The following is a 16,134-nucleotide window of genomic DNA, read 5'->3' as shown; positions in this document are numbered from 1 at the left end:
TTTTGCCTTTCAGTGGCAGGTGACAAAAAGTAAAGAAGACCTGCAAAGACCTGTGAAGATGAATTACTCAGAGTTGGAAATACAGTGGCCCTGAGGTGTAAATGAACAACATTTGAAAAAAGTGGAATTACATTAAAAAATAAAACACAATAAAAACACATCACAAACAAAAAAACAGTATTGCATTTGTAAAAATGGAATTACATTAAGCCAAATCGGAAGTGGTTGTGGGGATGTGTGGTTTATTATTAACTTAATTAACAACATAAAACAGAATGTACAGTAGGGTCATTCCTACTATTCAGTGCCTTTTGAGTCCCCATGCCATAATGTGGTATATTTTGTTTAAAGGTGCTCTAATATTTATTTTATTAATCTCATCTTATGTGTTTGACTCACTTCTACCATAAAATACAACCATATGTACACAAGATGAATTTATTTAAAATAATTAAATCTAATTTTAAATGCAACTTAGATTTACTACCAAGCCCCCTTTCATGCTTCCTGAAATTAAGGTACAATTAGAAAAAAAAAAAAAACGTATTAAATTTTTTTTTTTTTATAGTATTATTTATAATAGTTCTCATCCAATGATGTTTTATGATATCAAAATATGTTTTATGCTTATATTATAAAAATAAATTGAGTTCCTGAGTCAACTGTCCATGCTGTTACTCTAAAATACCCATCATCCATGTTTTGGCTTAATGTAATACCATTTTTTCAAATGTAATTCTGTCTTTTCAAATTTAAGTACGTTTTTTCACCACTTCCATTTTTTCACCATTTCTGCTTTGGCCCCTTCCGTTATTTTTTTAAACCACTTCTGCTTTGGCCAAATGTAATTCCGTTTTTTTTTTGTTTTTTTTCAAATGTAATCCCATTTATTCAAATGTGTTTTTGTTGCAGATTTTTTTTTAAATGTAATTTTGTTTTTTAAATGTAATTCCGTTTTTTCACATATTGTTCATTTACACCTCAGGGCCACTGTATGGAAGAGCACACATGGCTTGCCAAATAATACACAACCCCTCCAGGTTCACCAAAACATTACACCTACTGATCAGAAATACAGTAATCTAATTTAGCAAACACATTTGCACCAATCCACATAAAACATCCATGACAAAGAATACCCAAACGTGCAGTATGTCATGTAATCTACATGCTTGTTCACATATAAAGTATCTATGCAGCTACACATGTACAACAGTTAACATGAGAAAAGTACATCAAGCCATACAATAAACTGATGAAGTTTAGGTTTGGATAAAATGTGGCTTGCTTTGTTCAATTTTGCCCAAATGTGTTGTCACCAAAACAATTATTTCCATTTGAACGACTGGAAAGAAATTAGCCAAAGATCAATTTCTACAGTATCTCACTGATAAAAAAAAGAAAAAGAAAAGCATTGCACATTCTGCTGAGCGAAAGATAATGAGGATAATAGAATATACATGAACTGTTAATGTAGAGACACTGTGAGGCAGATTTAATGGCAATTATTTAAACCGAAAGCAGCGAGAATCCAGACACATTAAAAAAGCTCCTTCACTCTGATGCGCCCAAAACAATTTCTTGCCTGAATAACTGTACATGCTTGTTCTGAAATCTGATTAAGCTGCCTCTCAGTCAGGGAAGAGACGGAAGATGGTCTCTGTCTGCTATCAGTGCTGCTCCTCTCTTGCACCCATTAAAAATAAAACTAAAAAATCATTTAAACTACCCATTTACATGAAATTCAATAAAAATCATGTAAGAATAATTCTAAAACTTATCTCTACATGTCTGAAGTTAATTACATTTTTTTTGTAAGACTTTGGACAACCACTCTTTAAAAATGCAGTCAAATATTTAAACTGCACGGGGAGTGGACGTTTCATACATATCTACATTATTCTAAACATATACACATGCATATTGACATGAAATGTCACACTTGATTAATTTGATTTAAATCTCTAGCAAAAAGTGACCCAATACTAAATCTTAGTTACTTTTTGTAAGTGTATGAGGGATTTATACCCTCACTAACAGGTGCTGTATGTACTTTCTATGATCTAAATGAACTTAATGCATACATTTATTTTTTTGGTTTGTATTTAGGAAAAGGCTTAAACCTGGTGATCAAATTATTAATTTAACTTCCAATATTTTGTTGTTCTGATCATTCTCTCCATCTCTTTGAGGTCACCGGGTCATGTGTTGCCATGGAAGCGCGCTGGTGAGCAGTGCTGCAATTTCAATCAGCCTCATTGGGAAAAGCCACACTGATTGAGAGGGAGGGGAGATGTTCTGGATTCTGGTTGGGTTTAGGTTTTAGTTTAGCTTTAAATTGTTTAAATTAAATTATTGTTTATATTATTGTTTTAAAATGTTTGTTTGCTCTAGAGATTTAATGTAGTTAAAAGCGTGTTATTTTCATATAAAAAGTGTAAATGTTGGCTCCACCCCTCTTAATTACAAATGGTATAGGCTAATGTTTTAAAAGCTGGGTAGTTTAAAACAGATGGGACTCTGTTTATTGGTGGTGGCTGAGGAAAGTGGAAACCATGTCTTTCTACTGTGAAGCTGTAAGAACCATGATTTTGAAAAAAAAAAAAAAAAAAAAATAATATATATATATATATATATATATATATATATATATATATATATATATATATATAATCAGAGCTCTACAACATTTGGATTTTATCTATTTATTTATTTTTTTCTTTTTGGTGTGTTTTTCTTGATGCCCAGGCCATTTTTAAGCCTGAAAGGTTTTGACTTTGCCCTCAAGCCTTACAAAGTGTAACACTGGACTTTTTTTTTTATATAAGTAAGAGAACACAATAGAAATTAAAGTTTCTGCATCTTTTATGTCCTGTAGTGTAAATATGCTTATTGCTATTTTTGGCATAGATCCCCAATCTGTTGTACCACAGTTCAATGTAGTTTTGCTTGGGAAGCTCACTCATGATCCTAACAGTATAGCAGTTAATAGTTGACTCATTATGAAATGCACTTAATTTAATGTTTTGTTAGGCTGTAAACATTTCCTTCATTTTCAAAGGAAGAAATTCCATAAAACAGGTAATTTGATTAAGATATATGGCGCAAGTACAATCAGCCCATTATTAATGTTTGTTCAATCGATGTCAACAGGCAAAACTGATCATGTCAGCAACTGAACAAAAGTAGAGAGAATGTAGGGCTTAATCAAGAATAGCTTAATGTCAATTTCTTTTTATTTTTTATTTTTTTGACAAATTGGTATATGGTAGCTGAAGTAAAGTTTAAAGAAACAAACATTCGGATTACAATAAACATTTTTAACACAGAAACACAGCTAACCAAACTTAAGCATGTCTTAAACTAATAGCAAGACTGCTTTACTGTCACATGCTTCTTTTTCTTTCATTTGAATTTTGACCTCTGACCTTTCATTTTATTAGACCTGCGAACTCTAGCAGTTTTTTTCGTCATAGCATGTTCTCTGTAATGAATACATTTGCACGCTTCAGTTTTGGAGTCCGGACATCGCTTATACTGCCCTCTTTATCACAGTGTCACGGCTCAGTGGAACACATCATTGGAATTGAGACCTTGGTAATTATGGGCAACCCTGGTGTTTTTCTTTTAGCGACAAGTTCAAATATCTGCTGAGTAGAAAAGGCATTGCATTAACAGGGAAAGGTTAATCTATTTTCAAAATGATGACCCAGGATTCACTTGGAAGATAACAGTTGCAGTTGAGTTTGGTTCTTCATAATATACCACTCATTTTTCCATGTGCAAAAGGTGATGTCTTTGCAAGATCTTCACTGTAAAACGTTAAATGTTTATCCGTCGCATTCCCTCAGGGATCCAGGCTATGTTCTAATGAGAAGAAGCAGCTCTGAAATGTGCACAGACTGATTCATTATGTCTGAACTGGGGTAAACATGAGTAATTTTGTACCAAATGAACAAATCCCAGAAAACTCAAACTTGTTATATTTAAAAGAAAATTGTCAAACAGTAATAAGTCTTGTAAGAAAAAAACAAAAACATTCAAGGAAAAGTTTGGCCATAATAAAATGGGATTTTGTGTTCCCAGCGCCCACACTTGACTCCACCTCAATTGGCCCCACTGTGGGACCTTCACCACCACCACCATCACTCAGCTGCTCTCTGGGCACCTTAGATGTCAGCCCTCTGCTCCACTCATGTAAGCTTCTGTAGCTTAGTTGTTGCGTCAGGCATTGCACCCGGTGTAAAAGCAATTGCCAGGTCCTCATGCGAGTTTACTCATGTGGTGACCCCTGAAGAAGGGAGCAGCTGAAAGAAGAATAGGCCAAGATCAAAGGTCACAGAGATTCAAGGTCTCGGAGGCACGAGGAAGAAAACAGGTAATCCAGGACATGGGGCGCAGGAGGCAGGTTCTAGGAAAAGTAGGAGAAAATAAGATGCTCAAGGATTCACAAGGAGGCCTCCTTGTGAATGGTTGGTGAACTGGTCAGTATTTGATGCTCCAGCAGGGAAAGGAGCACTTCCACAGACACTTGTATTCCAGGAGCTCATCAAAGGAAATGTCCCACAGCTGCTGCTCGTTGGCGTCGCCCAGGACTCAGGAACCTGCAGGAACAAAATGCAAGAATCCTACACATTTGTTTACATTTTTGCTATAAAGACATGTAACGCAAAACGTACGGTGAAGTAAAAATTAAAATAAAGTCATTTGGATTAACTGCCGTGAAGTTTCAGAAACTGGAGCTGTTTTATGGCAACCGATTCGGAAGTGTGTCCATTTACAGCACAATGCAATTTAAATGCTGTCTACAATTGGTAAACTATTTTCTAATTTTACACAAAAACTTAATTCATTGTGACAAACATTCTTTAACATGAGCAGTGTTGATGTTGATGTGCTGATGCACTCGGCTCCGGTCCAGTAAGAGTGTTACAAGTTTCTAACAACTACCCCCAACACACACACAGGTTTGTCTTGCTATCTTTACGGGGACTTTTCATTGACTTCCATTCATTTTTCATTCATTTCTATAACCTAACCCTGACCCTTACCCTAAACCTAACCATTACCAGAACATACCTAACCCTAACCCATCCTCAATTCACACCTTAGCCCCAAACTTAACCCCTAACCCACCAACATCACTTGAACCTTTTATGAGGACCGGGCTTTGGTCCTTACAAAGACCAGTTGGTCCTCACAATGTAGGATGTGCTCAAAAATGGTCCTCACAAAGTAATATAAACAAGCCTCCACATGCACATACACTTCCCTCCTCTTCATTTCTCTCCTTTTTCTTTAACACATGCAGCTCTGCAGAGCTGCACACAGCTTCCAAATACCTTCTATTTTGGCGATCATAATTATTTGATGACGGGGCTTCTAGTTTCTTCTCCACCCTTTTGTACACACGATCTAGATGTGAATAATTTAGCATGGAGAGCTAGAAAGGTAGGTCCCTTAAAAGAGTAGGTACACTCCAACTCTGGGGGCAGGACACTCAAAGCTATTCGTTTCTATCTTTAATATCCACCCACTCCTCACATCCAGTGTTTCAGTTGTGCCTTATCAACAAGCTGAAAGTCAATCCAGTTTTTAATCCAGCTGAACATTCGTTCCTAACCCCAGGCTCCACAGTGTCCAGCTAATGTCATTTTGCTTCAGGTGAAGAGCTTCAGGGATGGTCTAATACTTTCTCTGCATCCATTCTTCACTCATCCACCATGGAGGAACTCCAAAGGAAACTGAACCAGCGCTATGAAGGCACCAAGCCCAGAAAAGTGAGTTATTTATGGAACCACGTTCTTTTAGCTTTGCAGGTTTAAAGTACATCTTTAAATCTGTCACGCTGAGTAAAAACATGCTCAGATCATTTCATTTCTCTTTAAATATTTTCTACTGTATCTGAAAAAGTGGCAGATTGCTAGACATTACAACATAATTGTTTTCTTTTTGCATCTGATGTTGCACAGTTAAGATAAAAAGAAAATAAGAGGTTAGCTTCCATGCTGACAGTCCGTAAATGTTTGCACTCATCCCTTTTTGACAGACAAAATGGGGCTTTTGTTTCAACACAAATCTTCTATTTTAAGCTACGCAGATAAAACACACTACAGTTTTTGATGACGCATCGGTTAAATATAGAAAACTGCCTGAGTTGTTCTGCAAAAACACATTTTTTTCTCTCCCATAAACGACAGGTGAGATTTAAGCTGGCATCATCCTACAGTGGTCGCGTGTTAAAGCACGTGTATGAGGACGGCCAGGAGCTGGACAGTCCAGAGGAGAAATACCCTCACAGCTTCGTCCACAGGAAAATCCCACCCAGCCACCTTGAGATGGAGCAGCTTTGCAGCTTTGAAGACACACATGAAGACCAACAAGGTGAGTTTTATTTTGAAACATACATTTTGATCAGTTTATAAGCTGCTTTTAATGTGAAAGTCATATTTAAAATGTGCAATTCAGCCACCACATCAAACTTGTTTACATCAATTTATTTCTTGGGGGATGTTACATTTTGTGTTATTGTGACAAAACAACGTCAATGTTATTTTTCTCCAATGGGTTTTATGTTTCAAGGGAATTTATGATATCCATAAAGATTTCAAAACTCTTGACTCGTTTTTTTTAAAAGCTTCGAATGCCCTGACGTCTATACTTTCAATAAGATTGTTGCAGTCTAGTAGAGTGGTGTACAAGAGCACGAGACAGTGGGAGACAAAGTGTGAATATGAAAAAAACAGATACATTTTCCTTGTATTTTACTATGTTAATGTAATTTTTAAAAAAATGCCCACCTTTAAAGTAAAAATAATTAAATGGCATAGTAGGAAATATGTCTTTTCAAATGATGGGAATGTTGACACAAACCTTCTATATGTAAAATCAGGCTAACAAGGTCAAATGCTTAACTCTGTTTAGTTTGAGAGTGTCTGCAGTTTCATAAGATAAATAGGTGCATATTAGGGATGTGAATTTATGTTTAAATTGGTATGGTATGGTATAAAGTTTATTCATTTTAAAAAAGTACAAAACAATTCCATAACAATTTAAAAAAAAGCTACAAGAGATTTAAAATGAAAGGCAGCAGAAAGAAGAAAAAAATATTATATCTGCCCCTTTTTGAACATTTGAACATTAGGCTGTCACTTTCAAGTTTTAAACTACAGAAATACTATCTACTGATAATAACTGTACATTTTGTGGTCAAAACACTTATTTTAAAAAGCCACATATATTCCTGGCTGGTTCGGTGAGTAGTAAGCAGCCATTTTGCTTATAACATTTGATTGATCTGCACTGATGATCGATAAGTTAGACTGATGGTCCTCCATTTTGCATGTGTAAAGCCAGTTTTCTGGTAATTCCGCAGCAGACTGGTTTGAAACACGTCAATAAGGTGCTACTTAATGTGACATATCCTGTTGACAGGACTTGGATTGATGAAGTCTTTCGGATGAAAGACGAAACATTTCTTCCACAAATAAACCATCCAGATGACATAATTTAACTTTTTTTGGTCAAATATATTCCTGTTTAGTCCTAAATTATTAGTATTGTAAGAAAATACAATTGATTCTTAAGTTCATGAGGGGAAATAAACTGAAACTCAATACCTTGGGGTCCTTTGTAAAATCAACCAACGACCATAATGACTGTGAGCTAAGTAATTAGTTAATGGCTGTATAAACTGCATTTTGACCCTAATTAACTTTTTGCTACAAACAAAGGATTTTAAGAGGGTTTTGTTCCCCTTACTCAACCACAGTTTTTTTTTACTGAATCCAGGGGCTAAATACAGATAATTAACACAACCAATATTCTGTTTCTGCTCTTCTGTTTCAGTCATCAATGTTTAATCTCTCAAAAAGCTCATAAAATCTCTTAAGTAGTACCACAGGAATAGTTTTAACTGTAATGAAAACACTCAAACTCGATTGTTTCTGCTCATTCCACTGAGCGGTAGAGAGTGATCGATGTGGGCAGCTTTGGTCAAGAAGTAAAAAAAAAAAAAAGTAGCAAAGTAAAAGGTCAAAGCAATCCGTGTTCATCTGGTACCTGCTCTGTTTTGTTCAGGGTTGCAGGAGGGCTGGAGTCTATCACAGCTGTCAACAACTGATGAGGGTGGGTGGGGTACATTCTGGGCAAGTTGCTCGGTTCATGGCCGTCTCAGAGACACTTAGGGCAAACAATCATCCACACTCACACTGAAGAGCACGTCTTTTTAATAATCTTAGCATGCATGCTTTTGGACTGTAGAAGACAGCTGGAGGATCTGGTGAAAATGTCAGAAATACACTAGTGACTTAACCTGACTGAATAAAGTTCCTGGAGAAAATTTGATGGGGACTGCCAGGCTGCTGCCAATTTAAAAAATTGATTTGACAGTACGATGTGTTGGGGTTCGCGCTCAGCTACAACCATACCAAGTCGGAGCTGAATAGTTCTAAAAATGGCTGATATTTTTTCATTTTTAGCTAAGGAGGCCATCTTGGATTTTTGATTTGGATTCACTATGTGATGGGAACATTTTCAGCTATAACCTCATCAAATTTCCGCTCTGTGTGTTAAAAATTCCCGAGTTAAAACCATTTAAAAGTACCATTGGTGACCATCTTGGATTTTGACGCAGCGTTTCATGGGAAACATTCTCAGCTATCATCACAGCAAATTTCAGCTCAATATCACTTATGCCCCTTTTCCACAGTTCCTCCTTGGCCCCGCTTTACTCTACTCTTACGCTTTACCCCACTCTTTTCCACAGGGCCTTCTTTGTGGAACCCGCCTGTTTTTTTCAGTACTTCTCTGTGGTTCCATTGAGGCCAAGCAGGACCCTAAAACATGACGTCAGCGCACTGTCGGTTACTGGTTGGTCAGGGGGCGGAGTCATTGGTCGGAGGGCGGAGTTTCAGAAACTTCCACTGCAACCCGATCCGCCATTTTCTTTTTAACTCACCATTAGAAACAACTCGAATCAAAGGGAGCGTATTTTGGGAGTATTTTGAAGGTATAAACAATGTCACAACCGTGGTCAAATGCTGAAGTTAAGGCGTTTTTGTGTTTGCTGGCCGACGACAAAGTTCAGAGCGAGCTAGATGGAGCAACGCGTAACGAGAAGGTTTTTAAAGAGATGTCGGTGCGTTGATATTAATGATCCGCCCACTGAAGGGGCACTAAGGAAACAGAAAATTAAGCAATCCGACCTGTACCGGGCCAATAAGGGCTGAACCGAGCAGGACCTATGGAAATGAGGCAAAAAAAATGACTGATTTATAGTATTTTTCCTTTTTTGCTCAGGTGGTCATCTTTGAAGTCAAAGTCTATTAGGGATCGTTCTCAGCTACCAATATGCCACATTTCAGCTGAATAGCTCTAAAAATGGCCAAGTTATCGTATTTTTTCTCTTTTAACAAAAGGTGGCCATCTTGGATATTTGATTTGCAATAGGAATGTATAACAACTCACTCTCAGCTACAAACAATACTAAATTTCATCTCAATATGTCAAGTTGATAGAAGAGCAAGATCCCAACTAGGTGGAAAATAATAATAATAGGGGCTGAGTAGGCAGTTCCCAAAAAGTGACAAATACGACTTTTTGTTTGCTTTGGAACGATCAGGTTCAAGTTTTCATTTCCTGTTGACATATTTTATTCTGTACTCAGAATACGACCCTCCAACAGGGCTCATTGCCCAAAGAATAAACGTATACAGAGGAATGAGAAACTACAAACCTACAGCTGGTATGACCGATGGAGCAGAAGGAGACGGACAGGTATGCAATTCAATTTACTCCTGGGCTTTTAGTGACAGATTTATTTGTCTAAAAGTCTAAAGCGTAAAAATTAGCCTGGACTTTTATTTTTTTGTTGTTGTTCTTTCAAACTTATTTAATCTATCAGAATGCTGTGATCATTATGGGGAACAAAATCAAAATGTTAACATAATCATGTAACAGTTTGATTTACATCTTTACTGTAGGAGTTGAAGATTCAAGATCATGAGGGAGGAAAAAAAAGTTTAATTATTGCTAAATAAGATTACACTTCTGCTCTTGGCAGCCTTTCATATCTTATATTGAAAGTATGTCAACAGATAACATTGTGTAGTTGTCATAAATGCATGTCTGGTGTGTATGTGTCTGTGTGGCTGATCCGGTGTGGGAGGGGATTTTATTGTGATTTGTTTTAATTGTGTGTTCTGAAAAAGAGAGGAAAAATAAAAAGGCTGATAAAAAAACAAACAAAAAAACAAAACAAGATTACACTTCCTAAAAAGGGCTTTTTTTAATAAAGGATTTATTAAGCTTTACAAATGAGTTATTAATGTGCTTTCACGATTTGAATAACACTTTATAAAGCAATAACAGTATTCATAAAAAAAGTTTTAAAATATTGTTCAGACTGAAGCAATAGGATGATCAAGTGCTGTACTTTTATTATTTATCTTATTCATTCATTCCATGGTTAGATTTTATTTATTAAACATTTGTCTGTAAGCTATCTGCATGTAAGGGCTACAAACATTTGTTGATCCAAAGTTTGTTTTTGGAAAAAAAAAGAAAAAAAAAAGTTAGTTGGTTAAAAAAATCACCAGAGCAGCTCAAATACATTTACCCAAATGAATTAAATCTTGCATGATACCTGCTGTATGTATGAGCAGTATAAATGTTTTAAAAGTGATTGTCAAAGCTTTTTTATTTAGCTTCTTTATTACTTGGTTTACAAGCTCAGACAACTTGGTTATAAAGCATTATATGAATTAAAAAGAGGAATATTAGGGGTACTGAAAACCAATTTTGCAATTTACATTTACAGCAAGTCTTGAATACATTTACAAACTTCATAAAGTTAAGCAGACAAGATGAAACAATGGAGTTATTTTGCTCATAAAATGTAATTACTTTAGGATTGAGTCTAATGCTTTTTGTGGAGCTGTAACATAAAAAAAAAGCTATGTACTTCAGCATTCGAATGACACAAATCTGTGGTAGACAAACTATTAATTGTTTGGTGGACACAGAAATTTGATGTAACATAAAGAACAAATTATTTCTTTATTTTTTTAATCTGGTCCTTTCTCCAAAGCTGCTGGGGCAGCAGGAGAACAGGGAGATCAGTGACGGCACACTGCCTGTTGAAATCGTGTCATTTTCATTGTTTTATCTCCAAACACAGCAACACTTGGCCCCACTGACCCTGTCAGTTATCACAGTGTTCATCAACGGAAGGCAAGAACCTACAGTTAGTTTAGTTATAGAGCACCACTGAAACGGTGGCACAGTGGTCTTATGTTTGTTTTTACATCTTATGGTTTAGTTACATTTAAAACTTTATGTGGAGATCTCTTGATACAATGACACCATTGTGGCTTGTTTTTAGAATAAGAAGTTCCTTTTAAAAATCTCATTCTACTGGAGCTCATCTGTAAAATGACAAACGGCTTTCCAAAATTCAAATCCCTAAAAGGCCAAGGGGTGGTTCCCAATTTTCAACATTTTCACAAGTGTACAAAACAAACTTTTTGGAGACCCATAAAAAAAAATTGACTTTCACAAAATATATTATAAGCAATATGCAATTAAAAGTACAGCTGAGACATAAAACCCATGTGCATACATGGACATTGCACTAAGGTAAAAGTACTGTCATTACACGTTTGTACATGTCTTAAATTTTTTTTTTTTAAAGTACAAAAACAATACCAAAATGCATAAATCCTCTCTATAGGTCAGGGTTGTCTGATCACAAACACTTCATCGTGAACCATACCATATCATTTAATCTATAGAGCACTTAAAACAGCGACAAGGCCAACTAAAGTGATGTACAAACAGAAAACAGGCAACGCACAAAACAACATACAAAATGGAATAAAATCAGAATACAAACACAAAATCATTGCAGATAATAAATATAATGACTAACCTGTGCGAAGCATACAGGTTCAAACACAGAACCACGGTCACAAAAGGCTGGTGCTGGTAAACCCAGTGGCGCAGGAAAGCAGGCGAGGACTCAGGATAATGAAAAATAAATAATTTATTAACAAAGCAAAAGAGCTGACAGGGCAGCAAAATAAACATGGATAAACAGGAGGTACTTACATAACAGACAGATCACCGGTGGACATAAGACAATGCCAGGACAAGGACTAACATAGAGACAAAGACCTATATACAGGAAACGCCGATTAGACAAAGTGAAGGCACATATGAGTAATCACAGATGCCAAAGAAAGAGACAAGGGATGCAAGACATAAACACGACACAAGATGGGACTAGATGCTAAAGAAACACAAACCCTATAAAGATGGAAACAGAGGATCAGGTGAATGCAGACATAAACACAACCCCAGAGACAAAACCACAACTCCTACAACCACCAGTTTGACAGAATGATTGAACAATGGTTTTTAAAATATTTTTTAAAAAAAAGTTCAATGCATCAAACGTCGTCTATAAGGTGGTAAAATTGCTTAAAATTTAGAAAAATTCATCCAGTTCCATCATGCCATGCCCAAAGAATCAAGTGCCATCAAGGTGATCAGAGTTTATTGAAAGTGCGTGTATTATAAAACTGAAATGTCCTTCAGTCACCAGGGTATGAAAGAGTGCAGCTTTCATTTTAAAAGTTGGCCTAAGAACCAAATAGGAAAACTGAGTGAACAGAAATATTCTGATTTATCAAACTGTGCACATGCATGTTTCTGTGGTCCTTTCCTTCATACATCCCAACAAACATGGAACTGAGCGCACATCAGACTCTTCCCCTGACATGCCTCCAGTTAAATATGCAAATATGTATTGCAATGTGAGATTCACCTCTCTGCACTATCAAAGTTGATGCCTTCCTTTTAAAGGCTCTGGCTGCAAAGAAATCCAGTGTGGTGAGGACTTGAACTGGCACCGGCACTTCCTGTGTGTGTTTGCGTTGAATGATGATGCAGTGATGTTAACTGTGCATAAAAAAATGTGCGTGTGATTTTTTTTTTTTTTTTGCACTGCCATGCGGAAGACTAGCAACATGTTGGTCAAACAGGGTTATCAAAAAATGTTGAACATTTTTACTCTTTGGAAAATGTTCAAAACTGTGAACCGCCATTAAATCTAAATGGTATTCCATCAATAAACATCGTTTTGATTTTGACAAGTGAAAGTGGCTCATCATCCTAAAATTATCTCATAAAGACACAACATTAATAAGCTTTGGATGTGAAATGTTTTTTTTTTAATCTGTAAGCAAATGTAAAATTATATGATAAATTTTCTTTCACAGTCCCAAGTGTTAGACTTTGGCAAAATAATTATCTACACCAGCAACCTGCGCATCATAAGAGCACCGCCGAAGAAGCCCGAAATGTTGCGACAACACTCGGTGCCCCCGCTGGACCTGGAGGAATACCCAAAGGCCAAGGACAGAGGGAGCAGGAGGAGGGATAAAGCTCTTCACATGCAGGAGGGGGTGGAAAAGGATGAGAAACCTGTCAGGGACACAGATACCAAGGTAACGATCTGTGAGTAAGTTATTGTTGTTGACGTGGTTAGATTCACGTCAGTGGCATTTCTGATTGTTGATCATCCAAGTCATATTTACTCATCGCCCTTCCTTACTATTTGTTACATGTTTAGGTGCTCAGTAGATCTTTCTTCAATTAAAAAAACACTATGAAGATCTGTTGACGTCTCATGAGACAGCCTATGTTACGACCACCTTATTTGTACTCTGTTCTTTTCCTTTCCTCACACTGCCCCCCCTGCTGCAATAACCACTAACCGATTGTCCCCATGTTATCTGTCTGCTGTGAACAGATACTGATGAGTCCACAGTTTTCCTCTGCCCTCGCAGCATCTGCCTGACACTTACAAGCCAGCAAGGATAGCATACTTGCTATTATTCTCTCCCTTTTACCTCCTTGGCTGATTGCTGTTCTCTCCACCGCCATCTTCCTTCATTCTTCTTTCTCATTTCTTTTATTTACACATGTTTCTGCTTCTAAAAAAAGTTCATTCTTAGTTTTTTTTTTATATATATTTTCTTTTGTTTAGCAGAGAAAACATTCTTTATTATGTTTTTCATTTTTGTTTAGCTGTCTACAAGGTTTTTCTTCCCCCTCTCCTTTTGTATATTGGCAGAAAAGAAGCAATTTTGGGGTAATACACATAACAGAAATAAATGATACCATGATTTTGGTCTTGTCTATACAGGACCATCCCCATCAAACCTTTTATTTGTTTGTTTTTGAAAATGTTCTTGTAAACATGGCACCAGTTAGTCAAATGTTTTATTCACATGGAAGCACAGAAAATGAAGAAAAATGCTGTAGTACGTATGCCAGGCAAGTATGTGGCCCTTTGACACCGTTACAAAAATACATCAGTAACAGGAAACAAGACATGGATCATGCACATGAAGCTAACTCTGTGCAGTAGCTATAGACTTTTATACAATGTAGCATCTGTGGTTCAAAATGTGAACACAGCACAGGGAAAAAGACAAGAATTGCTAATACAAGCGCAAAAACCAAATTCATTTTACGGACTGATTACAAAAAAAAAATCCACTTTGAGTCACTTTAAATTACAGGACGACAAAAATGTAGAAGAGTGTTGAATGGGATTTGTTTGGATCAGTCCAAATATGTAAACAAAATAATTTTTAAAAAGAGATCATATTTGTTGTTACTGTTATGTGTGGCACCTGGAGTTGTTGATTAGGTTAGCAGTGGGTGAATGACATAGGACTCAAAAGGTTGTATTTATATTATTTACACAAAAACAAGATTTACATGAAAAAAAACCATTAATTCTGGAACCAGTTAAAAAAAAAAAAAAAAAAAAACTTTTAGGCTCCTACTGCTGTTTTCTTATGATTGTAAGGCTGAAACAACACAAATAATTTCTATATATTCACAAAAAATGTTCCAGTCTTTATTTGTCCTTAAACAATAATTTATGACAGAATTGACTGTATAGTGTCTTGTCACAGCTGGATTTTTCTAATTTGCTGAGCATCAGGAAGTTTTTTTTTAAACTTACAGCCCGCTGTCTTTGCCTCTAGAGGTAAAACTGTTCTGGCTGATATTCAACTGACTGGTTATTTGTGGTAAAAATGTACTTTAAAAATGATTGAATAAAAACAAAAAATCTGCTTGTACATTTTCCTGATACACACCTAAAGAAAGGCATTGATTGAAAATGTAAATGGACAAATTATCATTGACTTTTAAGTTTCAGCTGCTGTATTCATACCCATCTGCTCACTACAAACTCATGTTCAGGCTGCTCTTTAATATAACATATTATTTTACATTATTAGTGTTTAGCGTATATCTTAGATCCTTGTATACTGTTTCTTTTAATACGTTATCCTTGTGCTATTTTTTTAGTGTACAGTAGTCCCTCGCTACTTAGAGGTTCGACTTTGGCGGACTTGCTCTTTTTCATTTTTTCAAAATAAGATTTGACATGACACAACTGGCTGATTGATGGATGAGCCATGGATTATTTATTTAAAATAAATTATTTAAAATTATTTAGCACCTGCTAAATCATTAGGTGCAGGGAGAAACTCACTCTTGCAGCCTGTCATGATCTCTGCTCTCTGCCACCTGCGGCTCTCTGCCACGCCCACATTTCACGTCCGTGCTGCAGAAGCTTCGTGAAGGGTTAACCTATGCTGTCCAGTTGCACCCATCGACTTTTGTCTTCCAATTTAAAATTCAAAGTATGTCACATTGTAAAATCGTCATAATCACAAATTACGAAAGTGTTACAAGTAAATTTTAATTATTTTTGAACCTATATGCTCATTTGTTACAGTGTAATTGATCAAAAAGTACATTTCTGCTCCGTGCTGTATCAGCTGCGTGACAAGTTAACCCTTTTCTGTCCTGCTGTGCTTCTCTTGTCTACAATTTACATTTAAATACTGTATTTTAAATAAACAATCAATGGATTGTTTATTTACAATATTAGAATATTTACATTATATTGTTTATTTACACAGAAGGGGAAGATTAACAGGTGATGAGTGTGATCGCAGCGTGGCAGAGAGCGGAAATCACAAGATTCTGTGCTCTTTTAGAGCGTTTAGTTTAGAAACATTGTTTAGAATATTGCAAGAGTGTGGG

General features: G+C 36.2%; 1 protein-coding gene across 1 annotated transcript in view; it reads left to right on the top strand.

Moving 5' to 3' along the window:
• The first annotated feature begins 5,493 nt into the window (after positions 1–5,493).
• The window catches only part of LOC119419932 (glutaredoxin domain-containing cysteine-rich protein 2), an 11,787-nt gene continuing 1,146 nt past the window's right edge, over positions 5,494–16,134 (top strand). The window contains exons 1-4 of the mRNA XM_037687302.1: positions 5,494–5,780; positions 6,201–6,384; positions 9,668–9,777; positions 13,281–13,508. Coding sequence (XP_037543230.1) covers positions 5,724–5,780; positions 6,201–6,384; positions 9,668–9,777; positions 13,281–13,508 — 579 coding nt within the window. The 5' untranslated portion in view covers positions 5,494–5,723. The remainder of the gene's footprint in view (positions 5,781–6,200; positions 6,385–9,667; positions 9,778–13,280; positions 13,509–16,134) is intronic.

The sequence above is a fragment of the Nematolebias whitei genome, chromosome 14 (genome assembly GCF_014905685.2).
Source record: "Nematolebias whitei isolate Nwh7 chromosome 14, NemWhi1, whole genome shotgun sequence".
NCBI classification, from domain to species: domain Eukaryota; kingdom Metazoa; phylum Chordata; class Actinopteri; order Cyprinodontiformes; family Rivulidae; genus Nematolebias; species Nematolebias whitei.
Note: the sequence above shows the minus strand (reverse complement) of the source record. Positions and strands in the feature narration are given on the sequence as shown.